Here is a 27,135-nt window from a genome sequence, read left to right on the forward strand (position 1 = left end):
TGTGATGACATTGTGTGTCGTGTGTGTGTTTTCTCTTAGGGTTTCACAGGGAAGCCGGGCTTGGAGGGACCTCAGGGCCCAGTAGGCATGTATGTAAGTGACTCCTCAGCATACAAGGAATGCACGTGTACGACCACTTTACGGCATCTACACACACGATGTACACACAATACACAACATGGGAACATTGCACCTTAAGGTTCTTTTAGGTTCTTGCTCTGTTGACACAAAATACTGGGGTCAGTGCTCGATTCGAAAAAGCTTTTTCCTTTTCAACACAGATCTACCTGTAGCCAATCAGATGTCGCTCTCATTCTCAACCATTTGTGAATCTTTGCGTTTATTGAGACTGATCTGACCCCAGATTTTACACCATCAACAAACTACAACACATGCAGAACTCAGCTGCCCGCCACCAGAGACCTGACCCCCTACGAAGCCCCCCAGAACCCTGAACCCCATCACACCATAACTGTAATCGCCACTTTACAAAACTGCACTTAAAACTCACCTTTTTTAAATCTGCTTTTAAGCTGTAATGCTAGTTATCTTTGTTTTATTTCTTATATCCTCTCTCTGCCTTGTTCATATTATTGGTATTCTGTTTCCACCATGTAAAGTGCCTTTGAGTACCTTTTTAAAAGTGCCCACATACTCAAATTGTATTCTTCTTCCTGCTGGAAAAGAACATTATTTCTCATGACGTCCTTGGAAGTGAGCACAGCTCAGAAAATCTTTTCATGAATAGAAAGGGAAAAGGAATGTGTGAACTAAATGTAGATTCACTTGAATACACAAGAGAGTCCTTCTAAGAGATAACAAAATAAGTTATTAGAACTCTTTAGAAAAAAAAGTTTATTGCCCATCAAATGGTATTTTTCATTAGCCGTCTTGAGTCCTGCCTTCTTGACTCTGTATGGACCCCCACAATCGTCTGGCAAATGTTGTGATGCTGTGTGTGTGTGTGTGTGTGTGTGTGTGTGTGTGTGTGTGTGTGTGTGTGTGTGTGTGTGTGCATGTGTGTGTGGGCCTTTGTGACATTAACTGATCATAATTGTAATTCTTCCTTTTCACCACCAGGGTACCCAGGGGACCGTCGGCATGCGTGGACCTCCAGGGTTCACAGGAGAAAGGGTCAGATCATCTCAAATGTTAAAGCCTCGGTCTCAAAGAACCTCCAAAAATGGTTCTTTAAGGCACCATATCTGGTTCCACAAAGAACCTTTCAAACCAGGGTTCTTTAAAGAACCATTTCCTTCAAGAGTTCTTCAAAGAACCTATAAAGGTGTCTCAAAGAACCTTAAAAACATGGTTCTTAAAGGCACCATATCTGGTTCCACAAAGAACCTTTCAAACCAGGGTTCTTTAAAGAACCATTTCCTTCAAGAGTTCTTTAAATTACCTCTAAAGGTGTCTCAAAGAACCTTCTAAACATGGTTCATTAAAGCACCATTTCAAAAATGATTCTTAAGTTGTTCATTTAGTTAGTTTAGTTTAAAAAAACATTTAAGAACCATTATTCTGTGTAGATGGAAGATAAAAGGGGACCTAAAATGTATCCTTGGGGGCGGATGTCGCTCAGTGGGGTAAGGGGGTCGACCTGCAACCCCAAGGTTGTCGGTTCGATCCCCGCTCTCCCCGATAGTTGCAAGTCGAAGTGTCCTTGAGCAAGGCACTGAACCCCCAGTTGCTTCCCGGGCGCATCACTGCAGCCCACTGCTCCTTAATAACTAAGGATGGGTTAAATGCAGAGAACACATTTCGTTGCATGTATACCTGTACTCTGTGCAATGACAATAGATTGGATTCAATCCTTGTGGAACACCACAGGTAATATGAGCAGTGGAAGACCATTTCTGGTCCGAACGTCTCTTTAAAATGTGAGAAACAATTCCCTCTCTTGTCTTTTTCTCTGTAGGGCGAGCCGGGTGTACGAGGTCTACCTGGGCCTGTTGGGAAGCCAGGACCTGCAGTAAGTGTCTCTGCTTCATATTTGTATTTATTTGTTATTTGAAAAAAAGTACACTTTGCCATCAGTGCCTGAACTTACACTTATATGTTATTGAATATTTATTAAATCACTATTTTAAAAGGATTTTTGAATGGATACTAATTTTACATTTATTTAAAAGAAATCCCACTTACCCACTGGCGTGTCTTAACGTAACCCCAGGGGTACAGAGAATTACTGCAATAGAAAATACAGTAAAAAACAGAAGCATAATACCAACAAATTAAAAAAATGCAATGCTAAGAAGTGACCTGTCCCTAAAACTAAATATTAGACATGCAAACCACATAGTGAGCTCAATACTCAATTAAATCACAATGTGTAGCTGAGGAGCGCTCAGGGTGGGGGAGTCGACTTGATAAATGCCCTTTGAAGACACTAGTATACACTTGAGCATAGAAATGCACACACAAACACACACAGACACACACACATTCTTATATCCGTCCCTGTGCCTGGATTGATGGCGTACTCTTTGCTTCGCTGTGGTTGGATTCAGCCGGGAGGTCAAACATTCATCCTGAAACTCGGCAGAGTTTTTCTGCGCCCTATAAATCAGCCTTTCCTCTTTTGGTTGGTTAGATTTGGGATTTAAGAAAGTGCCTCTTGCATTGAAAGAGTTACTCACAGCAACGGTACTGGGGAGACTTCTCTGTGAAGTCCACTTCCTGTGTCGTGTTCCCTGCAGTGTCATAAGACACACTGTGTGCTCACTCACACAATCCATCAATCTGTCGTAGGGTAGAGCTGTACTGCGCTACTGGCTTACATCACATACCAACACAGTAGAACACAGAATGCGTTAGTGGCCACATCCCTGGGAGAGAATAATCCTGTCAACCGAAGGGACAGATAGGCAACCTGAGTTCTTCATTGAGCTGTGACTTTATTCTCAAAGGGAATAAAAGAAAACCGCAATGAGAGCTCTGGGTGTAGTAGACGGAGCCTTTGGAGAACATTGATGTCAAAAAGAGAAACTTTTAAAGCTGTGATTTTCAGTTAAAGGTAAAAAGATATTCAATAATTTGTTATCCCAACCAACAATGAGACTATCCCGTGCAGAAAGGATATTGTACATGGTTGGATGTTCGTTCATGTTCAGTTCTTTGGAGGATATGAAGTGACCTAGATTACAACACTTAATGCAGAAGCCTTCAGACGATAGCCTTCAGACGATAGCCTTCAGACGATAGACGTAGACGATAGCCTTCAGACGATAGCCTTCAGACGATAGCCTTCAGACGATAGACGATAGCCTTCAGACGATAGCCGTAGACGATAGACGATAGCCTTCAGACGATAGCTTTCAGACGATAGCCTTCAGACGATAGCCTTCAGACGATAGCCGTAGACGATAGCCTTCAGACGATAGCCGTAGACGATAGCCGTAGACGATAGCCTTCAGACGATAGCCTTCAGACGATAGCCGTAGACGATAGCCTTCAGACGATAGCCGTAGACGATAGATAGCCTTCAGACGATAGCCGTAGACGATAGCCTTCAGACGATAGCCGTAGACGATAGCCTTCAGACGATAGCCTTCAGACGATAGCCTTCAGACGATAGCCGTAGACGATAGATAGCCTTCAGACGATAGCCGTAGACGATAGCCTTCAGACGATAGCCTTCAGACGATAGCCTTCAGACGATAGCCTTCAGACGATAGCCGTCAGACGATAGCCTTCAGACGATAGCCTTCAGACGATAGCCTTCAGACGATAGCCGTCAGACGATAGCCTTCAGACGATAGCCGTCAGACGATAGCCTTCAGACGATAGCCGTCAGACGATAGCCTTCAGACGATAGTCTTCAGACGATAGCCGTAGACGATAGCCTTCAGAAGATAGCCAGTTGGTTCCCAGATGTCTGTCCAATGGGTTCCTCCTCTTTATTTCTCTGAGATGAGATGGCTCAATCGTACTGGGACTACCAGAACTCTTCTGATAGACACCTTGTCCAGTTGCCTGCAGAGTTTGCAGAGTGCCGGTCGTTGGGGGGACTGACGTGTTCTGATTTGCTTCGCCTGTTTCTCTTCGTCAGGGTCATCCAGGCACTTCTGGAGACAAGGGACCCCGGGGACCTCAGGTGAGAGAACCATGTGATTGGGGAGTTTGTCCTCTAAAATAAGAGAGCGACACATTTTGCTTCTTCCACATGTCGTTGATTGACTTAAACAGTAATACCAGTGTTTTTTTTATTAGCATTTAACTATGACTGCGTGTCTCTTATAGTCCCAGAGGGAATGGTACTCTATTTGTGAAACGATCAGAGAAAACGACAGACCCTCAAGCCAACAATTTTCACAGATAAAGTTATTTTTTATTTTCCCAAAAAAACCAATACAGGTCTACAGATTTAAAACTATTCATTGAAGAGAATGACATAATTCAAAGCCATGTAATTCACATGAAGACTAGGAGGACGATGTTTTTTTAGACAGTGGCTCTTGCAATAAACTTACAGCAACTAATAAGGGGGGATTTTGGAGCCATGGAAGCTTCTGGAAGAGCGTTTACTTTTTACTGTTTTTGGGGACTCTTTGTCATGCCAGTAATGGGGCCATTTACAGGCCCTTGGAAATAGGGAATAGGAACAGTAAATTCCATTCTTCCTTTTAAAATGCCATTTATAAAATGATGACATCCAGCCAAAAGTACTAATAAATCCACTGGGAAACGTTCAGAACCACCAGACCGTGTCTTTTCACTTTCTACTTCCTGTCTCGTGTTGTTTCTCTCAGGGTCGGCCGGGAGATGAGGGCTCCAAAGGGATTCAGGGCCCTCCAGTAAGTTCTAGTTCAGAGTGAAGTATTCTCACAACGCGCAGCCTCATTATGTGTGTTTCAGGGCAAATTGTGTTTGGCATTTTAATTGTTTATCAATACAATATGATACATGAGATGTAATGTAAATGAAAAAAAACATCAGTTATATGGAGGAAGAATTCACTCAACCATGAAATTGTTAAATCCCACTGCTCCTAAACGCAACGCAAAGGTGACTTATGTGATTCGTCATATTATTGTTTTACTCTGTCCTGGAACCAATCATCACAAAGGCTACAGGGAGGAAGCAGAGTTAATAATGTGTGATGGAGAGATCTAAATTCATCCATAAGGAGAAAGAAAAGAGGAGAGAGTGTATCCTAAAAATATCCCCCAGCAGCCTAAAAAATACCAAAAAAATAGAGTGCGGTTGATCTCTATTCCAGGGCTCTGCAGGTCTCCCAGGTGGTGATGGAACGGCTGGAAAACCGGGACCCAGGGGAAGCCAAGGGCCCCCAGGACCTCAGGGGCCACAGGGGCCTGCAGGAATCCCAGTGAGTGGGTACCTATCCATCAAACTGCTGCTTTTATCTATCAGGGTTCATACGGTCAAACCTGGAAAAGTCATGGAATAAAAAATAAAGGTTATTTCCAGGCCTAAAAAAGTCCTTGAAAAATAAAATAAAATCCTAAAATGTTTTGAAAAGTCATGGAAATTTGTTATATTTAGATTTTTATCCATGCAGTTTGATTAAAAAGAATAAACATTTATGTCAATATTTATTCTTTTAATCAAACTAGTGTGTCTTTTGTGTCATACCAAGATGTATACACAAAATAGTTGGTCTTGGAAAGTTGGTTTAAAGTTATGGAAAGGTCATGGCATTTTAAAAAATGGTTATTTCTAGGCCAGGAAAAGTCCTTGAAAACATTTTCTTATTCCCAAAATGTTTTGGAGAAGTCATGGAAATGTGTTGGATTCATATGTTCATTTACGCAGTTTGATCAAAAGAATAAACATTTATATAAATATTTATACCTCTCATCAAAATATTGTTTCTCATTCATTTGTGTCATTTAAGGAATATACTTGTGTACACAATGAGATTTCACTAAATGTTTGGTCATGGAAATTTGGTTTAAAGTCCTGGAAATCTATTGTTCAACATGAATATGAACCCTGTCTCCTCATAGTGTGGAGGGATGGAAATCCTTCAATGTTTTCATTTATTTATGTGTCTGGACGTGCACAACAACGAACATGTTGTTTGACCATGTGTGTGTGTGTGTGTGATGACCTCAGGGCCCTCAGGGAGCTGATGGCTTGTTGGGAGCAGCCGGGGAAAGAGGACACAAGGTAAACAACAGTGCATGGAAGAGTCACGTGTTACCAGTGTTGCATGCTGGGATATTAAACCTTCATGTATGTTACTGACTGTCACCTGCAGGGTTTACCCGGCTCGCTCGGTGACGCCGGCCCCACTGGACAAGACGGACAACAGGTTGGTCTCATGTCCAAGTGACTGTTTTCATATATCCAGTGTCAGAAAATAATATGCAAAATGTACCCTATACTCTGATTTATTAATTTATTTATATATATATATATATACATCTATAAATATATATTATATATATATATTTGTATATATAATATATATATTTAAAACATTTTTATTTATTTATATATATATATTTATATGTATACAGTATATATGTGTATATATATTATATATATGAACACATATATAAAATGTACCCTATCCTCTTATTTATTTATATATATATATATACAGTATATATATATATATATATATATGTATATATATATATGTGTATAATATATATAAATACATATATATATACATATATATATATATATATATATGTGTGTGTGTTTATCCGACCAAGTCCGTCATGTCTTTCATTCCGGAGCCACAGTGTCTACAGTTACTTTAAGTTACAATCACTATTTGAAGGTTTATTTGCGTATTTGAAAAGGTAAACATCTCATCTGAGAGAGAGAAAAAAACAAGTAAATATTAAATAGATGACATTCTATTGATGACTGTTGTTCCTTTTGCCTCATCAGGGTCTCTCAGGCCAAACAGGAAGTGAAGGCCTCCCCGGACAGAAAGGAGACCAGGTCGGTGATCACGGCGGCCTCTTATCTTGACCCCTTGACCCCCAGGTAGCATTGAAAAGCCTGCAGTCGGCGACTGTTTCTGACTGCTGATGTCTTCTTCGTGTACTTCTTAGGGGGACCAAGGGTCTTGTGGGAAACTGGGTCCTCCCGGGCCCCCAGGAGAGAGAGGACTCCAGGGCTCCAAAGGCTCACAGGGGCCACCCGGAGCACAGGGTAATGAGGTAGGTGCATCCATCTTCACCTGAAGTGATTGGACGACCTCACCGGTGTTCAGAGCAGCTCCCCACACACAGACAAGGGTTCTGAAATGGTTCTTTAAAAGGCGTTGTGGTTCTACGAAGAACCATCACCTGCTGGAGAAGCTTTTTCTTTTGTTTGAGGAACCTTTATACTGTAGGTTCTTTGAAGAACCCTGGTTTGAGAGGTTCTTTGTGGAACCAGAAATAATGCCTTCAAGAACCATGTTTTGAAGGTTCTTTAAAGAACTCTTTCATGAAATATTGCTGAACTATTGCTGTAAATGAGGATGCACATTGACTCGTGTTCCTCCCTTCTCTGCAGGGTGATGTCGGGTATCCCGGGGAAGTCGGAGATCCCGGACTCAAAGGGGAGACGGTACATTTACCACGAGTGAAAGCTGGAAGTTCTTTCTATCACATCTCTGATGTGTGTCTTCAGTTTCTGACGCGCCTGTGGTTGTTGTCGGCAGGGCCAGTTGGGACCTCCAGGTGTGTCCGGTCGAGAAGGCCCCTGGGGAGACCTGGGAGAAAATGGCCCACGGGGCCTAAAGGGAGAAAAGGGCCACATTGGACTCATGGTGAGCACAGTTTCACTCCTCAACCCCCTGAACCCCCAAGCTGTCACAATGTACATCATGTGGCCTTGTTTTTTACTACAATTTATATATATATATATATATATTATATATATAATATTTATTATAAATTATTTATATAATATGTATTATATTCTATATATATATATGATATATTTATATATTATATATTTATATTTATATATGTTATATATATAATATGTATTATATATTATATATATAATATGTATTATATTATATATATATATATCATATACAGGACTGTCTCAGAAAATTAGAATATTGTGATGAAGTTCTTTATTTTCTGTAATGCAATTAAAAAAACAAAAATGTCATGCATTCTGGATTCATTACAAATCAACTGAAATATTGCAAGCCTTTTATTCTGATTTATTGCTGATTATGGCTTACAGCTTAAGAAAACTCAAATATCCTATCTCTAAATATTAGAATATCATGAAAAAGTATACTAGTAGGGTATTAAACAAATCACTTGAATTGTCTAATTAACTCGAAACACCTGCAAGGGTTTCCTGAGCCTTGACAAACACTCAGCTGTTATAAATCTTTTTTTTTACTTGGTCTGAGGAAATATTAAAATTTTATGAGATAGGATTTTAGAGTTTTCTTAAGCTGTAAACCATAATCAGCTATATTAAAAGAATAAAAGGCTTGCAATATTTCAGTTGATTTGTAATGAATCCAGAATGCATGACATTTTTGTTTTTTTAATTGCATTACAGAAAATAAAGAACTTTATCACAATATTCTAATTTTCTGAGACAGTCCTGTATATATAGTTATATATGATATATATATATACAGTATATATATGATATATATATATATATAGTTATATATGATATATATATATATATATATATATAGTTTTGTTGATAATCTAGTGATTAATAGTGATTTTCAGAATTTTTCTTCCACATCAGCTGGAATATAAAACTGATCAGTCAGATTGATTTCTGATGTCAACCCCTTTTTAAATAGGGTGAACCGGGGCTGGTGGGTGAAGTGGGACCGGCAGGTCTGGCGGGGTTACAGGTGAGTTGGTTACCTGGATGCATTGATGCTGTCGCAGAGCTGCCTCAGGGAACTGTTCACAGTTATTGATTCATCTCACAGATTTTGATGATCTCATTGTCTATATATATATTTTAAGGCGTGTTTGTGCTCATTTCAGGGACTCACCGGCTCCCGTGGACTCCCGGGTCCAGATGGACCTCAAGGCCAGAAGGTATTTTGTCTTCCTTCAGTAACCAGCTGCTGTCATACATTCACAATGTGGTCATCACGACAAAAAGAGAGAAACCTTTTGATAGAGAGGGACTCATGAGGCTTTCAGTAATCACCTGATTGACGCCAGACTGGTCCTCCTGGTTCACCTTCTTTTATATCTATCTCTATCTCTCCAGGGGGGTTCCGGGTCTGTTGGAGCTATCGGACCTGCGGGGTCACAAGGCTCTCGGGTAATCTCCATTTCCACGTCACATTTTTGCACAACGTGGCTCACACAGTTCAGCTATGGCGGAACATGCATCCATTGGCCCTCTGTGTTCCTGTGCTAGGGAACGAGTGGGGCCCGCGGCGTCAGAGGGGACCCGGGGGGGCTGGGGCCGCCTGTGAGTACCTTCACAAAGTAGAACCTAATCCTGAATGTAGGAGCAGTCTGTGCATCATAGAACACACATAAACATGAAGGGCCATCTGGAACTAAAAGTGGCTCCTCAGAGTGATGCCATGGAAGAACCATTTCTGCTTCCACAAAGAACCTTTCAAACCAGGGTTCCCTAAATAACCATGTCCTTAAAGAGTTCTTCAAAGAACCTATAATGGTGCCTCAAAGAACCTTCAACACATGGTTCTTTAAGGCACCATTTCTGGTTCTACAAAGAACATTTCAAACCAGGGTTCTCTAAAGAACCATTTCCTTAAATAGTTCTTCAAACAACCTATAAAGGTCTCTCAGAGAACTTTTAAAAAATGGTTCTTTAAGGAACGATTTCTGTTTCCACAAAGAACCTTTCAAACCAGGGTTCTTTAAAGAACCATTTCCCTAAAGAATTCCTCGAAGAACCTATAAAGATGTCTCAAAGAATATTCAACAAAAGGTTCTTCGAGGCACCATTTCTGGTTCCACAAAGAACCTTTCAAACCAGGGTTCTTTAAAGAACCATGTCCTTAAAGAGTTCTTCAAAGAACCTATAATGGTGCCTCAAAGAACCTTCAACACGTGGTTCTTTAAGGCACCATTGCTGGTTCTACAAAGAACATTTCAAACCAGGGTTCTCTAAAGAACCATTTTCTTAAAAAGTTCTTCAAAGAACCTATTAAGGTGTCTCAAGGAACCTTCAACAAAAGGTTCTTCGAGGCACCATTTCTGGTTCCACAAAGAACCTTTCAAACCAGGGTTCTTTAAAGAACCATGTCCTTAAAAAAGTTCTTTAAAGAACCGCTAAAGGTGCCTCAAACGAAAAAATGGTTCTCCAGGAGGTGATGGTTCTTCAGTAGAACCACAACATCTTTTAAAGAACCATTTAAGAACCTTTATTGTTCTGCGTGTGTGCTCTGCTGAATATGGAATTTGGTAACTTTAGTTGTGAGTAGTTATCGGGCGTGGTGAAACATCGAGTTCACACGACATCTTTGGTCTTCATTGTCTGCACAACAGGGTCCCGGAGGACCACTTGGACTTCAGGGACCCCAGGGGGCTAAAGGGGAGGAGGGGCCACATGGACTGAAGGGGGAACCAGGGACCCCGGGTCCTGCGGGGGAGCAGGTCAGTATCCACTGTGTGAAAGTCACACGAACAGCGTAATGCGAATATTCACAACGCTGTTTGAGGACACTCTAATGCTACAAATGTAGATTTACTGTGTGCAAAATATCCATAAAACAAGTTCAATAATGTGCCTGCAGGGGGAGGATGGTCTGCCTGGGATCCAAGGCCCCCCGGCTCTGCCCGGGTTGGAGGTGAGAACCAAACAGCTGTTGATTCTCTTTCAGACTTCCTCTGATGTCAAATGCCATCGATGATCATTATTCCCCCCTTCATGTTTCTTTTTGTTTTTATGCCCCTTGCTTCTCTTTTATTAGGGGCCTCCAGGAGAGATGGGACCCCAGGGTCCTGCAGGGTCCACGGGGGCTCCTGTAAGTGTCTGTGTGTGTGTGTGTGTGTGTGTGTGTGTGTTGTCATCTTTACAGCTTTGAAACCGTTACACTTCTAACTGCTTTGCAGGGAGCTGTAGGACGAGCAGGGCCGGAGGGGAAACGGGGCGTGTCGGGGGAACAGGTGAGAGCCTCAGAGAGTCGTTTGATGTCTGTATACATATACAGAAATACATATTTTATACATTCTAGTGAAATCCTAGAAAACAATCATTGGACCCATTTTGAAGGTTATTCTGCTTCATTCCAACCAGTGGCGGCTGGTGGATTTTTTATTTTGGTAGGACCAGCTAATCAAAACATCCCAGTATGATTGAATGGGAAAAAAATGATCAAACACGCATTTCTACTTTGTAGTTAAATATTTAACATTTATTACATAATAAGGACAAAAGATGGTAACCGTAAGCGGGGCTTATCTCCGTGGCTTGTTAACTTTTCCTTCATCCACCATGAAGAAGATAGATAAGCCCCGCCCCTCTAAGGCGGGACGACATCTGATTGGCTACAGATCGGTCCATGTTGAAAAAAATGCATTTACAGGTTGAGCCATGCCAGGGGAGACTCAGAAGTCCTACGCAACTGTGGAGCGATCCACAAATAAATCCACATAAATCCACAAACAAATACAGTGCTATCCACAAATAAATACAAATAAATCCACAAACAAATACAGTGCTGTCCACAAATATATACACATAAATCCACAAACAAATACAGTGCTATCCACAAATAAATACACAAACAAATACAGTGCTATCCACAAATAAATACAAATAAATCCACGTACAAATACAGTGCTATCCACAAATAAATACAAATAAATCCACAAACAAATACAGTGCTGTCCACAAATATATACAAATAAATCCACAAACAAATACAGTGCTATCCACAAATAAATCCACAAACAAATACAGTGCTATCCACAAATAAATCCACGAACAAATAGACAAATCCACGTAGAAACGCATAAATCTACTTGTGATTCTTCTTTTGCATTTATATAAATCGGAATTTATACACGTGTGCATTGGAATGTAAATTTGTAAATTTAATATATTTGTGAAATGTTCTGTGCGCATTTGTGAATCTTCGTGACTCACAAATGCACGCAGAACGATTCACAATAATATTCCAACGCACACATAAATAAATTAGGATTTGTTTGTTTGTGGATCGCTACACATTTGTTTGTGGGTTTTCGAGACTCCCCTGCCGTGGCTGGATTCGCAAATGCCTTTTTTTTCAACATAGACCTACCTGTAGCCAATCAGATATCTCCCTCATTTACAACCTCTCTGAACCTCTGTGTGCATTTGCAATTATTGAGAGTGATGTGACCCGGACACGTCAATTATTCACCGCGTCGCGCCGCCTTTTTGGTGTTATGGATGCGGTCACCCTAACTTTTACCCATGAGCCTTTTCAGCCCTCAGTTTGTGTGTTTCTCACCTCGACAGGGAGAGGACGGCAAGAACGGATCCCAGGGGAAGACGGGTCACGTGGGGAGGAGGGTAAGAGCTCTCTGTTCTCACTCCAGTGAGAAGAGCCTTTGTGTGTACTGTTGGAAAGTGGACTCGACAAGCCGCTGCGTGCATACGCTTAGAAAGAAAGAAGGGTGAAATGTCCGGAAGCAGCCGCTCCATGACGGCCGCTGCACGTCTCATGCATAAACATGTGGTCGCCTCATTGAGAAACATTGCCTACGTGTCCACAGGGCAAACGGGCGAAGGCCGGAGTCAGAGGGACCCGGGGAGACAGAGGATCTACGGTGGGATATATACATAAATATATATACATATATATATTAATATATGAAAAAAGAGACACAGGTTATGTACATTAGATTAATTCTGATGCATAATTGAACTATTGTGTTTGTTCGTTCAGGGCGAGAAGGGGGACTCGGGACCGGTCGGCCACTCCGGATGGCCGGGCTTCATCGTAAGTGGATTTATCTCTTCTGTTTTTATTTTTAAAGATGAACCGTCTTTCAAAATGGGGCGAGGAAGGAGAGGAAGGAAGGAAAGAAGAAAGGAAGGAAAGAAGGGGAATGAAGGAAGGATGGATGGACGGATGGATGGAAGGAAGGAAGGGGAAGGAAGGAAAGAAGGGGAAGGAAGGAAGGATGGATGGACGGATGGATAGATGGAAGGAAGGAAGGAAGGAAGTGGAAGGACGGGGAAGGAAGGAAGGGGAAGGAAGGGGAAGGAAGGATGGATGGACGGATGGAAGGAAAGAAGGAAGGGGAAGGAAGGAAAGAAGGGGAAGGAAGGAAGGATGGATGGATGGATGGATAGATGGAAGGAAGGAAGGAAGTGGAAGGAAGGGGAAGGACGGGGAAGGAAGGAAGGAAGGGGAAGGAAGGAAGGAAGGGGAAGGACAGGGAAGGAAGGAAGGATGGATGGATGGAAGGAAAGAAGGAAGGGGAAGGAAGGAAAGAAAGAATAAAGGTAGGAAGGAAGGGGAAGGAAGGAAAGAAGGGGAAGGAAGGAAGGATGGATGGACGGATGGAAGGAAAGAAGGAAGGGGAAGGAAGGAAAGAAAGAATAAAGATAGGAAGGAAGGGGAAGGAAGGAAAGAAGGGCAAGGAAGGAAGGATGGACGGATGGATGGATGGAAGGAAGGAAGGAAGGAAGGGGAAGGACGGGGAAGGAAGGATGGCTGGATGGAAGGAAGGAAGGAAGGGGAAGGAAGGAAAGAAGGGCAAGGAAGGAAGGAAGGAAGGGGAAGGAAGGGTGGACAGATGGATGGATGGAAGGAAGGAAGGAAGGGGAAGGAGGGAAGGGGAAGGAAAGAAGGAAGGGGAAGGAAAGAAGTAAGGGGAAGGAAGGAAGGAAAGAAGCAACGGTGCTGGTGTTGGGTCAGTGGTTAGCATGTAAAGTGTCTTTGAGTACTTTAAAAAGTGCTATATAAACTAAATGTATTATTATTATTATTATTAACATACCAGCACAACAACTATTAACAATTAGAATGTAGTCCTCTTCACTCTTTTTTTGCCCCTCTCCGCGTGACATCGGGGGCAACATTATATTTCTTCGGGCATTTTTGCCCTCGTGTATTTCCGACGCGTTCAGGACGTGAAGTGATTTATTCATTTGTGTTTTGTCCCCAAGGGAATCGCAGGCGTACGAGGAGAGACGGGCGATCGAGGTGGAAAGGCGAAAGAGGTAAAGCCAAACTAGTAGAAGAGTGTTGTCACATCACAGGTCTCCACCAGGTGTGTGTTCAACAACCACACATATGATGTGTGATTTTATGAATGAAACACAAAATCCTATGAACACACCTGGTAAAAACTACTGTTTATACAGATCTACTGTTCAGGCTCATGAGAATACTTTTCCCAGTCGGGTTCAAGGAGACTTATTATTATTATTATTATTATTATTATTATTATTATTATTATTATTATCATCATCATCAGACCATATTGTTTGTGTCCTCAGGGTGACAAAGGAGACCCTGGACTCTCCGGGCCCCCTGGAGATGACGGCATGAAGGTTAGGGAGCTGCCATGATGCATCGTCTTCACATGCAGATACACATAATGTCTCTGTATTCAATAAGTATGGAACATAATGGAAATTAATCTATTAGTATTGCATTTCAATGTCCAATATGAACACAACAGAACTCTTGGAAGGAAGTATTTTAGCATAATTAAATGTAATTAATCCACAATGTATGTTGTTTCTTTAAAAATGATCCTGTAAGTCATTATCTAACCAAAATAATGAGAAAAGAAGCACTTTTATTTATTAGATACTCCAATATGTCATTAGTGTGAGATCCTTCATCCTTAATTTGAGACACTGTCATTATTTTCTCTCTAAGTACGTCGTTCTCTTCTGGTTTTCGCAGGGTATTCGTGGTCTGCATGGGTTGCCAGGTCCAGTGGGTTTCATAGGAGAGCAGGTACACAACACTTATACTGTAGTTTGATTTATTATGATTTGATGATGGAAGTGTTACCACTATTTAAATATGTCTTTATGATGTCTCAGATGAACGTTTATGTTCCTCTCTCTCTTTTAGGGAAATATTGGTCTCCCAGGACTGAGGGGAACACCGGGGATGCCAGGTCTGCCTGTAAGCGTAACGTCAGAATACTTCAATATTAATACACTTTGCAAAGCACACAGACAGATGGCTGACGCATTTTATTTATTATTATCCTGAAGAGAGATATAAAAATGCATTGCAGTTCATTTGTCATTCAGATACTTCATCCAGATTGTGTCTGATAAATATAGAGGACAGAAAATTACTTAAGTATAAATAAATAAATGCATGAATAAATACAGGAATACATAAATGCTTAAATAAATGTATAAATAAATAAATACAGGAATAATTACATAAATGCTTGAATAAATGTATAAATAAATACAAGAATAAACAAATAAAATCTAAAATAAATAAATACAGAAATAAATACATAAATGCTTGTATAAATGTATGAATACAAGAATAAATAAATACATGCTTGAATAAATGTATAAATAAATACAGGAATAAATCAATATAAGTTATACCTAAACAGGACATCATTAAATAAATAATTTTGTACATTTCTGTATTTCTTTCTTTCTTATGTCTCCATTTATGTGCCCACACGTATTTCTTCATTTATTTATGCGTGACATTTATGTGTCCTTATATGCAAATGAGCTGGGGCGGAGTCCATTGATTTAACTCATGCAGTCGGTTCTTAATGCAGCAGATAACAAATGAATGCACATTCCTGTGGGAACACCCTCCTAATGCCATGTTCCTGATCTCTCTCCCCTGGTGCAGGGCTTGTTTGGATTAAAGGTATGACATCATCCACTCACAGCTCTCTCTCTCCTGACAGATCAAACTCACTTAGTGCTGATTGGTTCCTAGGTTTGATTTATTGTGATGCCATTTTGATCGTATAATCATAAAGCCGTAGAATGTAATGTGATTTTTCTCCGTCCTGTATTTCCATATCCACGTGTTCTGTGTTTAATGGACAGAGCGGTGCTGAATCGTGAGTTATGCTAATCATATTTTCTTCCACCTGCAGGGTTTGAAAGGTTACCAGGGTTTTCCCGGCCTGCCCGGCAGGAAGGGGCTCCCGGTAAGTTTACAACGGAGGACCAAACTAACGCTGAAAATAATTTTTAATTGCCAACATTTTTTTTTGACATTTCTACAAATATCTAAAAAAAATTAAAGTGAAATAAGATGTCAGATATGAGATATGTCGAGTTTGCATATGTGTTTAGGACCTGCATAGTAGTCTGATTAATTGACCAGTGTATTTATTGTTCTCTTCTTCATAAGATTTAACTTGTAAAATAGACATACACTGTCAACAATTGTCTTTATTCTGGTTCTATAATTTCATAAATACAACAAACTCTAGTTTTTGTATATATAATATGACTATGTATCTCTCTCTCTCTCTCTATATATATATATATATATATATATATATATATATATATACATAGCTATAGCTGTGATATTAAATAGCTTTGGCTAATATTAAGACTACATCAACAAAACAAATGTAGAAATCATTGAAGCAAACAATATAAATATCTTATATCTAAAACATAACAAGCATAATAAATATCACACATTAACAAATAACTAAACTAGAGTTAACCGATTTGGTTTGGGTGATGTTTCTAACAAGGTTATTAATTTTATCCGATGTAAAATAAGGCCAAATGTCTCTTTGCATAGGAAAGGTCGCTGACCCCTGGCTTCAGGCTTTCATCTCGCTGCCTCTTTTTTTTTTCTCTGATAAATAACAACACCTAAACACACCTGGATTCCAATATTCATAATGTTGTAGCATCTATCTATATATGTGCATCTTCCTTGTGTTTCAGGGCCCGCCTGGGGAACCTGGACCTCCTGGACTGTCCCCGAACATGACGTTGACCCAGCTCAAGGTCGTGTGATTTATGTCCTCATTGTCCTATTTTTATATTTTTTTCTGTGTGCCATCTTCATTTACTCTTACCCAGTCACATATATACTCATATGTACACATCTGAACAAAGGAAAAAGGTAAAAATGTGCTGCAGAGATACAGCCTTTTTAGTTTGGGTTTGCAATTTTTCGGAGCAGAGGCCTAAAAAAAGCTTGGTGCTTAAAAGGTTAAGTATTTCACTACGAAAGCCTTTATCATCAGCCTTTTTTTGGGGTCTTTTCACCACAGATAGAACATATATACAGAAATGAATACAGACTATAACTAGAACGGGCACTCGGTAGAGTGCATACCTTCGCATATCACTAGATTGGGCATTGACTTATGAACATGTTGGCATTAGTTGCATGCCTATTGGATAGAAATTGACCGGGCTATGGTAAAAAGAAGATTTTGACCTTTTCATGACCTTGACCTTTGACCCGATCAATCCCAAAATCTAATCAAATGGTCCCCGGATAATAACCAATCATCCCACCAAATTTCATGCAATTCGGTTTACAACTTTTTTTGTTACGCGATTAACACGCATACAAATAAATAAATAAATACACGGCGATCAAAACATAACCTTCCGCATTTTCAATGCGAAGGTAATAACAGCAAGAGAAATACAAAATAAATAAAAAGGGGTGTGGTTTGCTCTGTCCTCTCAAAAGCTAAATATAAAGATATTCGGCGTCCTTATCTTGTGTTATCTTTTGACGCGTAAACACGACACCGCTCCTCTCCAGCTCTCATTCTGTGAGTTAACGCTTCCATATCGTTACGTATCTGTCACGTTTTTCCGCCATCCATATCGTGATGGTGGATCTATCGCGTGACATCTCTTCGTCATAGTCTTTTTTACGAGCTGCTACCCATCAGAGCTTTTGGGACGTGTCGTGATGATGCAATCCAAGTGAGCGTGTGTCGTGTGTCTCTCCGTGTCCAGGCCCTGATGTACATGTCCGACAGGCCCAACTACCCTCTGCTCCAGACTCTGCTCGACTCGCTGCAGCGGGAGCTCCGGCTGATGCTGGACCCTCCCGACGGGAGCAAGGAGCATCCTGCCACCACGTGCCTGGAGCTCTGGGCCTGTCACCCCGGATACAGCAGCGGTCAGTTCCCCAAATAGTGACATCAACAGTCTATATATTATTTAGGGAGTCGTAGAGCTGCTTATGTTCTGGACCAAGTCCTCTTGGTGACAATGTGTGCGTTTTCCTCCGTATGAGCTTTTCTGAAACATAGGATATATTCATCTGGTGCTATTTAAGTATTAATATTATTATTACTAGAAACAGGAACATGTGCATGTTGATTACAAACAGAAAAAGTACATAATCACACATAAGCTACGCTCTCATCTTACAGTTCAGAGTTGAGTTCAAAACGCCAAGAATTTTCTATGCTGATGATTGTCCTCTATTTATTTCAAATTATTATTATTTTAAAATGTAATTCTAAGCAAAGCAACCTCATTCAGTAATAACCTTTCTTCTTACTGTTTTAGATACTATTTAAATTGTTTCTACTGGCTTATGATGTGGACCCGGTCCTCTCTGTTACATGTGTGCGTCTTCCTCTGTATGAGCTTTTGTAAAACATAGACATGATATATTCATCTGGTAATATTTAGAATTTGAACAATCAAATACATATTAATTATTAATATTATTAACTTTAAACATGTGCATGTTGATGACAAACAGAAAAAGTACATAATCACACACAAGCTACGCTCTCATCCTACAGAATTTTCTATGCAGACGATTGTCCTCTATTTATTTAGAACTCTTATTTTTTTTACATTTTCATTCACAACTTGAACCTCATTCAGAGCTTCTTCAACACTTCTTCCAGCACTCTTTTTATTACTGTTTCAGCTACAATATACAGGACTGTCTCAGAAAATTAGAATATTGTGATGAAGTTCTTTATTTTCTGTAATGCAATTAAAAAAACAAAAATGTCATGCATTCTGGATTCATTACAAATCAACTGAAATATTGCAAGCCTTTTATTCTGATTTATTGCTGATTATGGCTTACAGCTTAAGAAAACTCAAATATCCTATCTCTAAATATTAGAATATCATGAAAAAGTATACTAGTAGGGTATTAAACAAATCACTTGAATTGTCTAATTAACTCGAAACACCTGCAAGGGTTTCCTGAGCCTTGACAAACACTCAGCTGTTATAAATCTTTTTTTAACTTGGTCTGAGGAAATATTAAAATTTTATGAGATAGGATTTTAGAGTTTTCTTAAGCTGTAAGCCATAATCAGCAATATTAAAAGAATAAAAGGCTTGCAATATTTCAGTTGATTTGTAATGAATCCAGAATATATATTGTTTCAACTAGAAACTCTAATTATGACACAGGAATTACGCATAAGTCTTTTTTTCATGGGCGCTGTGGAGGTTTTACTGGACCTCGGCTTACAGACACCCAGAGCTCGTGGCCAGGGTCACATCTATCTGAGCAACCACGAAAAATTTATTTTGTTTAAATTCTCAGCAGCATCTGAAATCACACGGAAAATAGTGATTTTAGTTCTGTTTTAAAAGGTTATGCTTAAAATTCGGATTCAATCGATATTTAATGGCATTTTTTTGTCTGCTTGTTTGTCAGAAAAGGATAAAAAATGATAAAACACTCGTAAAAATGTGCAACATTAAAATGTAATTTGCCTGAAGGCCACACACACATTTGATGGCTTTTCAATGTCATCAGATCCATGTGATCTGTGCTCATCACTTTGCTCTGCTGTTAAAAGCCAGAGCAAGAGATAAAGATAAAGAGGTTTTTATTGTCATCGTTTGATGGCCCACAGCCAGTGGCAGCAAACAACAGAGAGACGATCTGCAAGATACAAATACACAAGAGGAATAAAAAAAAGAAAAAAAATAAGATAGACGTGTGCATTTTTATTACTACTTCTCCAGCGCCGTCCTGTTTGCTGCTCCGGGTCGTTTCCGTCGCCGTGGAGCTCGCTCGTTTCATCCCTGATGATCTCATTGACCTCTGCGTGACCTTTCCCCTCCAGGAATGTATTACATCGACCCCAACCAGGGCAGCACCGCGGACGCTCTGCTGGCCTACTGCAGCTTCTCCTCCACTTCCAAACAGACGTGCCTTCATCCTCGAGACTCTCAGGTACGAGGACACCGCCGGGATATTGCTCCTCTGGATCGATAGCGTTATCTTATTTCGGTGGTTTGGACCCGATTCATACAGTATCAGTTCTGAAATGGCACAATATTTAATTCACTGACTGAGATTGACTGTTCACACACACACACACACACCTTACAGTTACTCCCCTCCGAAATACGATGCCTTCCTCCCTATAAAAGATGAAATGCATCAATGCTGGTTATTACAAAACTGAAAGATAGACCCAAAGGTGTCGTGAATATAAGTGAAGACTATACTCTTTATTACAAAAAAAATAAAAAAACTTTGTTCAAAATATGGACATTGTTCCTCAAGCCAGAGATAATCTATTTAAATCGTCCATGTCTGCCCGCATCCTTTGAAGGTATTTCTTGTGAATTTAGACGACTTTGGCAAATTGAAGTGCGAAGTAACACATTAAACATTATTTATCTATTAAATCAAAAGTTTTCTTCAGAAGAAATAAAACAAATCATTGCTCAACTCAATATCACCCGGCTTGGTCTGGTATGAGCAGTAGAGTACAGAGACTCGTGTTAGAAACCTTAAGATAGATGGATGGATGGATGGAGATGGATAGATGGATAGATATATGGATGGAGAGATGGATGATGGATAGATGGATGGATAGATGGATAGATATATAGATGGAGAGATGGATGATAGATGGATAGATGGATGATAGATGGATAGATCTCCTCCCAGAGGATAGATGAAGAGACCGTGTGAGGGGCAGGGGTCACTCCAATCGAGGTCGCTTGCGGGTGAGGCGGTGTTGTATATGTCCTGCAGGGATGGGAGGGGATGAGGCACCCATGATCCTTCCAGCTGCCTTCACTATGGCTGCAGGCGTTCCTGATGTGGTGTGCAGCTTCCGCCACACAGTGATGCAGTTGGTCAGGATGCTCTCGATGGTGCCGCGGTAGAAGGTGCACATGATGGATGGGGGCTCCTGCTTTCCTCAGTTTCGGAGGAAGTAGAGGCGCCTCTGTGCTTTCTTTGCCAGCGATGTAGTGTTGGCTGTCCACGAGAGGTCCTCACTGATTTCCACCCCAGGAATTTGGTGCTGCTGACCTGCTCAATGTCCGCACTGCTGATGGTCAGTGGTGGGTGATGGGTGTGGCCTTTCCTGAAGTCAACAACGATCTCTTTGGTCTTGCTGTTGTTGAGCAGGAGGTTGTTGGCTCCGCACCACGTGGTCAGAAGGTTGACCTCCCTCCTGTAGAGGGTCTCGTCATCCTTGGTGATGAGACCTATCAATGTTGTGTCGCCTGCAAACTTGACCATGTGATTGGTGCTGTAGCTGGTTTTGCAGTCGTGAGTCAGCAAGGTGAAGAGCAGGGGACTGAGCACACAGCCCTGAGGGGCCCCTGTGCTGAGTGTGATGCTGCTCGAGGTGTTGTTGCCGACCCGCACTGCTTGTGGCCTCTCACTCAGGAAGTCCAGCAGCCAGTTACACAGCGAGGTGTTGAGCCCCAGCTGGTCAAGTTTGCAGATTAGTTGTTGTGGGATGATTGTGTTGAATGCTGAGCTAAAGTCTATGAACAGCATTCTTACATAGGAGTCTTTTTTGTCCAGGTGGGTGAGGGCTGGGTGGAGAGCAGAGCAGATTGCATCCTCCGTGGACCGTTTGGCCCGGTATGCAAACTGGAAAGGGTCCAGAGTGGGGGGGAGAATGGATTTGATATGCGACATGACTAGTCGTTCAAAGCACTTCATGATTATGGGGGTCAGTGCCACTGGACGATAGTCGTTGAAGCAGGACGGAGTGGATTTCTTTGGCACAGGTATGATGGTGGTTACCTTGAAGCATGATGGATGGATAGATGGATGATAGATGGATAGATGGATAGATATATAGATGGATGATGGATATATATATAGATATATAGATGGAGAGATGGATGGATAGATCCTTATAGATTCTTCCAAGCTCGTTCTTCTGACTTTGGGTTGTGTGTGAGGTGTCATATCCAAATATATTGGAACACTTTGAAGCCTGACTTTGGGGATTTGGTCCCAGAGTTGTTGCTGCCCGAGTCCCTGACTTGTTATTCAAGTTAAAAATCACTTTTCTAACTAATCTAGGTCACTATGTGGACATAAACTAACGATCACAACCAAATGGAAATGACATGCGATGAGTGATTTGATCTAAAGTTCCTCACGTTGTGTTCTTCCGTCACGTTTCTGCACGACATGACGATATCTCGGCATGTGGTGTCCAGTCGGAACTTATTCTTCTGATGATCTCAACACCCCATAAATGCAGCATAATTCACATAATTCTTCTTCTTCTTCTTCTTCTTCTTCTTCTTCTTCCTCTGCCTATTTCTTCTTCTTGTATCTTCCTCTCATTCTTGTATCTTCTTCTACTTCTTCTTGTATCTTCTTCCTCTTCCACTTCTTCTTCTTCTTCTTCTTCCTCTATCTATTTCTCATTCTTGTTTCTTCTTCTTCTTCTTCTTCTATCTTCTTCTTCTTCTTCTTCTTCTTCTTCTTCTTCTTCTTCTTCTATCTATTTCTTCTTCTTGTATCTTCCTCTCATTCTTGTTTCTTCTTCTTCTTCTTCCTCTTCTTCTTCTTCTTCTTCTTCTTCTTCTTCTTCTTCTTCTTCTTCTTCTTCTTCTCTGCCTGCAGTTGCCCATCAAAGCCTGGATGGAGGAGCTTTCTGATGAAGGGTCCTACCAGTGGCTCAGCCGGCTGGAGCGAGGCTTTCAGGTAACGGAACCTTCAGCCCAGTGTGGACTCTGTCGCTCGGTGTCGTCGGATGTTTGGCGGGCAGGAAGACTGACGATGAGTTCACAAAAAAGGATGACGCAGCTTTTTTTTGCAGCTGCTCGACCTGCACAAACAGGACTAAGAGGAGCCATGTGCTTATCAAAGCACCCGCAAAGGGGGGGGGGGGGGGTTGTTTGCACATATTTAAATGAGGTCATCGGCAAAATTGGCTCCTTTCGATGCCAATGAGCGTCATTTCAGAAACAGTCCCACTTCCTGAAGACGAGCGCTAATGGCCCCCATGCAGCTCCAGTGGAATCATTGGCTGCTTCTTCTTCGAGTTGGTTGTAACTGGAGGGCATTGGGTGGTTTACGAGACTTCACTTGGACATTAAAAAACAAGCTGGAGATACAGCGCTCCTCACAAGAGAAGATGTTCTACAATAACTCAGTTTAATTAATATCGCCAAATATCACAAATTTCGAATTTGCCTTAGAGGGCTTTGCAATCTGTACACACACCCTCTGACCTTTGACCTCACATCAGATCAGGAACAACTGTCAAGAGCAACAGAGTAAGATCCCTCTCCAGGATGGACAGAATAATAGATGTCATGTGACCAGAGTTACACTACCGTTCAAAAGTTTGGGGTCACTTAGAAATGTCTTTATTTTTCAAAGAAAAGCACTGTTTTTTCAATTAAGATAACATTAATCAAAAATACACACTATACATTGTTAATGTGGTAAATGACTATTCTAGGTGGAAACGTCTGGTTTCTAATGAAATATCTCCAGAGGTGTATAGAGGCCCATTTCCATCAACGATCACTCCAGTGTTCTAATGGTACATTGTGTTTGCTAATCGCCTTAGAAGACTAATGTCTGATTAGAAAACCCTTGTGCAATTATGTTAGCACAGCTGAAAACAGTTATGCTGGTGATATAAGCTATACAACTGGCCTTCCTTTGAGCTTGAAGTTTGAAGAACAAAATTAATACTTCAAATATTAATCATTATTTCTAACCTTGTCAATGTCTTGACTATATTTTCGATTCAATTTTCAATTCATTTGATAAATAAAAGTGAGTTTTCATGGAAGACACGAAATTGTCTGGATGACCCCAAACTTTTGAACGGTAGTGTATATCAACACATTCAATGAATATGATAGAATGTCTGAATAGTTCGTAGTAGGCGTGCTTTATCTTTCTGGTTTAATAAATGTTATTTTTTCCATTAATTTTCTTTGTTTCTTAGTTTTTCAAACTGCTGACGTTGTTTACTGCGTTAACTTCTTGTTCCTATCGCACCAGTTTTACTACCCGGGTGCGAATGTGGTCCAGATGCGTTTCCTGAGGCTGCACAGCCACACCGCCGTCCAGAATATGACCTTCTCCTGCCACCCGGGACACCGGCTGGGCCAGACTGACCGGGACGTCAAGTTCCTCACCGACTCGAGGAAGCAGAGTTACCTCGGGGCGCTTAAAGACTGCGTGGTACGTCAAATGCACAAAAAGTCCGATTTCGTAGTTCTTATTGTCTGTGAGTAGTTTTTTGTTGTTGTTGGATGGAAGAACTCAACGCCCCCTTGAACCTGCTGTAGAACCTGGAAAGCTCAAAGGAGGATTTGAAAGTAAAGCACTGTTTTTTCAATGAAGATAACATAAAATGAATCATAAATACTCTCTCTACATAGTTAATGTGTAGATGACTATTCTCTGGTGTTTAATGAAGTCTCTACAGAGGTGTGTAGAGGCCCATCTCCAGTGTTCTAGTGGTACATTGTGTTATCTCCTTAGAAGACTAACGGAGGGGTAGAAAACCCTTTAAACCCTTTTTATGTGAGCGCAGCTGAAAACAGTTATGCTGCTGAGAGAAGCTATAAAACTGGCCTTCCTTTGAGCCACAAGAGGAACAACATTAATATTTCCAATAATAATCATTATTTATAACCCCGTCAATGTCTTGACTATATTTTATATTCATTTTGCAATTTATTTGATCAATAAAAGTGTGAGTGATCATGGAAAACACCAAAGTGTCTGGTTGACCCCAAACTTTAAAAAAGTGATGATTCCTTGCATTTTGAATGCCCCCCCCCCCATAATGATGCATTTGTGTCCTTGTCTGTCAGCCTGGAGAGGAGACCCCCTCTGGACCCCGGGAGTCCGTCTTTGAGTTCGAGGACCTGGACCTGCTCCCCCTGAGAGACGTGGCTCTGATGGGCGGAGCCAACGTCACACACCAGTTCGGCTTCAACGTCGGCCCCGTGTGTTTCAGCTAGAGGTGCTACACAAGCGGTGCCATGCCAGGACTCACACACACACACACACACCTCTGTTCACGTGATGGGACACCCAGAGGACCGCTGACCACAGCTCATCCCCATTTCAGAAGATGTCCCTCTGGTTTTGGGGAGGATTTGATCTCTCAAGTTGAGTGACTCCGATATTCATGAATTTGAGAGGACACGAAGCGTCTCCCCGAGGCTTTTTTTGTTGTATTTCACGGAGAAGTCAATTTTGTTTACAGAGACGTTTTTATCATGTATTGAATAATTTAAAATGTATGTCTTTTTTGGTTTTTCTATCCTTTAATATCCAATGTTTTTTTTTCTTCTGTGTTTTGATTTATGTGAGTTATGTATTTTGGGCTTCAGTCACAGCCTGCTCACAGTGTATATGTGTGTGTGTACATTTATATATATATATATATATTTATATATATCTATATATCTATATATGTGTGTATATATATGTATGTGTGTATATATATATACACATATGTATGTGTGTATATAAATATGTATGTATATATATATATATGTGAGTCTGTATATATTTATATATATACTGTATGTATATATTTATATATATATATATATGTATATATAAATACATATATATATAAATACATATATATATATATGTGTATATATATATATCTATAATGTATAGATATATATATATGTATATATATATATATCCAATCTGACCTCTTAACAATGTGTTCTGCATACGGACGCAGCTACTGTGATCCCATTGGCCGGTTGTAAGGTCATGTGACCTCAGATGTGTCATTTCTAGGTGCTGATCACGTTTATTTTAAAAAGACCAATTCTATGCCGCCCAAAATGCCACAGAAGAGGACAGTCAACGCCAAACATCCTCATTTTGATAACACACGCTTTATTGTTTTTTACATGTTCATGTAACTTTTTTTCTTACGTCTCAGGTATGACACATTAATGATAAACACACGGGCGCTGGAGCTGCTGTTTTTTTATTTTGTAGTTTAGCATTAAAACAAGACTAACATTAAAAGACCAAAAGCAACACTGAATGAATCTACCAACTTGATACACGTGTTCCCTCTGAGTTATAAACACACGGTGAGCCACACTATTTATGCCCATGAACACACACTCATACAGCTCTTTAGACTCAACATATAGACACACACACACACACACCACCCTGCTGGTGGAAAATACTCAAAATAGTCCCCAAAGTCCCCTTTCTGTTTAATATGAGTCTGTTAATATTTGTATAGTGGCCATTTAAAAAACGAGGCTTTATACCCCGAGCTGTATTTAAAGATGTTCAGTTTACAAGCAATGAGAGACTAACTCATTGTTGGTTTAATGATTCTTTGACAAAAACACCAGCCGTATCCTTTTTTAAATTATAAATAAAGGACGTTGAGGTTGTTGATCTTCATTAGGGCTACATTATATATCACATTAATAATAAATAATAATAATTTATTCTATTTCTAAGGCACTCTTCCTCCAAGAATCTCAGATTGCCACAGAGCCAGTACATGGTTAAACCGATAATTAACATTTTTAAAAGGAATATTTGACAAGTCATAAAACTCAACTCATTATATAATATATATGTCTCCACTATATGTATATATATATATTTATTTATTTATATATATATATAAATAAATATATATATATATTTATATATATATATATATATATATCATCACATACATAATGATACAATAAGACAACCCACACAATGAAATCAATGAGTTTCAACATCCATCCATGGAAGTATACAAAGAGATTCATCTTATTGGACAAAGAATGCGATGAAATCACTGATATCGGTGAAAAATGGGACGAGAAGGATGCCTTTCAAAACAAGAAGTGTCATGAACACAATGTCCTGTAAAATGAAGTGTTAAACCTTTATCGAGCCACTCTTCACCCTCGTTCCCCTGCAGGTCTCTGATGTAATCGTTGCTGCATGGTTTACACGTGTCGTGCTGACGCTGTACAACGTTTTCCGCATTTTAATTAGATTTCATTCTGCTC

The 27,135-nt window shown here is 40.3% G+C and overlaps 2 protein-coding genes across 2 annotated transcripts in view; both read left to right on the forward strand.

Moving 5' to 3' along the window:
* The window catches only part of LOC130205656 (collagen alpha-3(V) chain-like), an 86,797-nt gene extending 77,987 nt beyond the window's left edge, over positions 1-8,810 (forward strand). The window contains exons 34-46 of the mRNA XM_056433152.1: positions 40-89; positions 1,081-1,134; positions 1,919-1,972; positions 4,052-4,096; positions 4,752-4,796; positions 5,222-5,329; positions 6,079-6,132; positions 6,224-6,277; positions 6,868-6,921; positions 7,035-7,142; positions 7,483-7,536; positions 7,631-7,738; positions 8,759-8,810. Coding sequence (XP_056289127.1) covers positions 40-89; positions 1,081-1,134; positions 1,919-1,972; positions 4,052-4,096; positions 4,752-4,796; positions 5,222-5,329; positions 6,079-6,132; positions 6,224-6,277; positions 6,868-6,921; positions 7,035-7,142; positions 7,483-7,536; positions 7,631-7,709 — 759 coding nt within the window. The 3' untranslated portion in view covers positions 7,710-7,738; positions 8,759-8,810. The remainder of the gene's footprint in view (positions 1-39; positions 90-1,080; positions 1,135-1,918; positions 1,973-4,051; positions 4,097-4,751; positions 4,797-5,221; positions 5,330-6,078; positions 6,133-6,223; positions 6,278-6,867; positions 6,922-7,034; positions 7,143-7,482; positions 7,537-7,630; positions 7,739-8,758) is intronic.
* Positions 8,811-10,675: 1,865 nt separating this feature from the next.
* Positions 10,676-25,469, forward strand: LOC130205657 (collagen alpha-1(II) chain-like). The gene is made up of 18 exons (XM_056433154.1): positions 10,676-10,741; positions 10,865-10,918; positions 11,007-11,060; positions 12,400-12,453; positions 12,657-12,710; positions 12,830-12,883; positions 14,059-14,112; positions 14,392-14,445; positions 14,807-14,860; positions 14,981-15,034; positions 15,743-15,760; positions 15,996-16,049; positions 16,813-16,875; positions 17,851-18,016; positions 19,950-20,059; positions 22,721-22,801; positions 24,119-24,301; positions 24,940-25,469. The coding sequence occupies exons 1-18, from the start codon at positions 10,676-10,678 to the stop codon at positions 25,087-25,089; spliced, it is 1,377 nt and encodes a 458-aa protein (XP_056289129.1). The 3' UTR covers positions 25,090-25,469.
* The last annotated feature ends 1,666 nt before the right edge of the window (positions 25,470-27,135 follow it).

Source organism: Pseudoliparis swirei, chromosome 15, assembly GCF_029220125.1.
Source record: "Pseudoliparis swirei isolate HS2019 ecotype Mariana Trench chromosome 15, NWPU_hadal_v1, whole genome shotgun sequence".
Classification (NCBI taxonomy): domain Eukaryota; kingdom Metazoa; phylum Chordata; class Actinopteri; order Perciformes; family Liparidae; genus Pseudoliparis; species Pseudoliparis swirei.

Bases quoted from the DNA above. Each gene is read 5' to 3' on its own strand.
- LOC130205657 (XM_056433154.1), top strand. From the start codon at position 10,676: ATGTGCCTGCAGGGGGAGGATGGTCTGCCTGGGATCCAAGGCCCCCCG. The intron at 14,446-14,806 runs GTTAGGGAGCTG...TGGTTTTCGCAG, and splicing joins CTGGAGATGACGGCATGAAG to GGTATTCGTGGTCTGCATGG. The intron at 20,060-22,720 runs GTACGAGGACAC...CTCTGCCTGCAG, and splicing joins TTCATCCTCGAGACTCTCAG to TTGCCCATCAAAGCCTGGAT.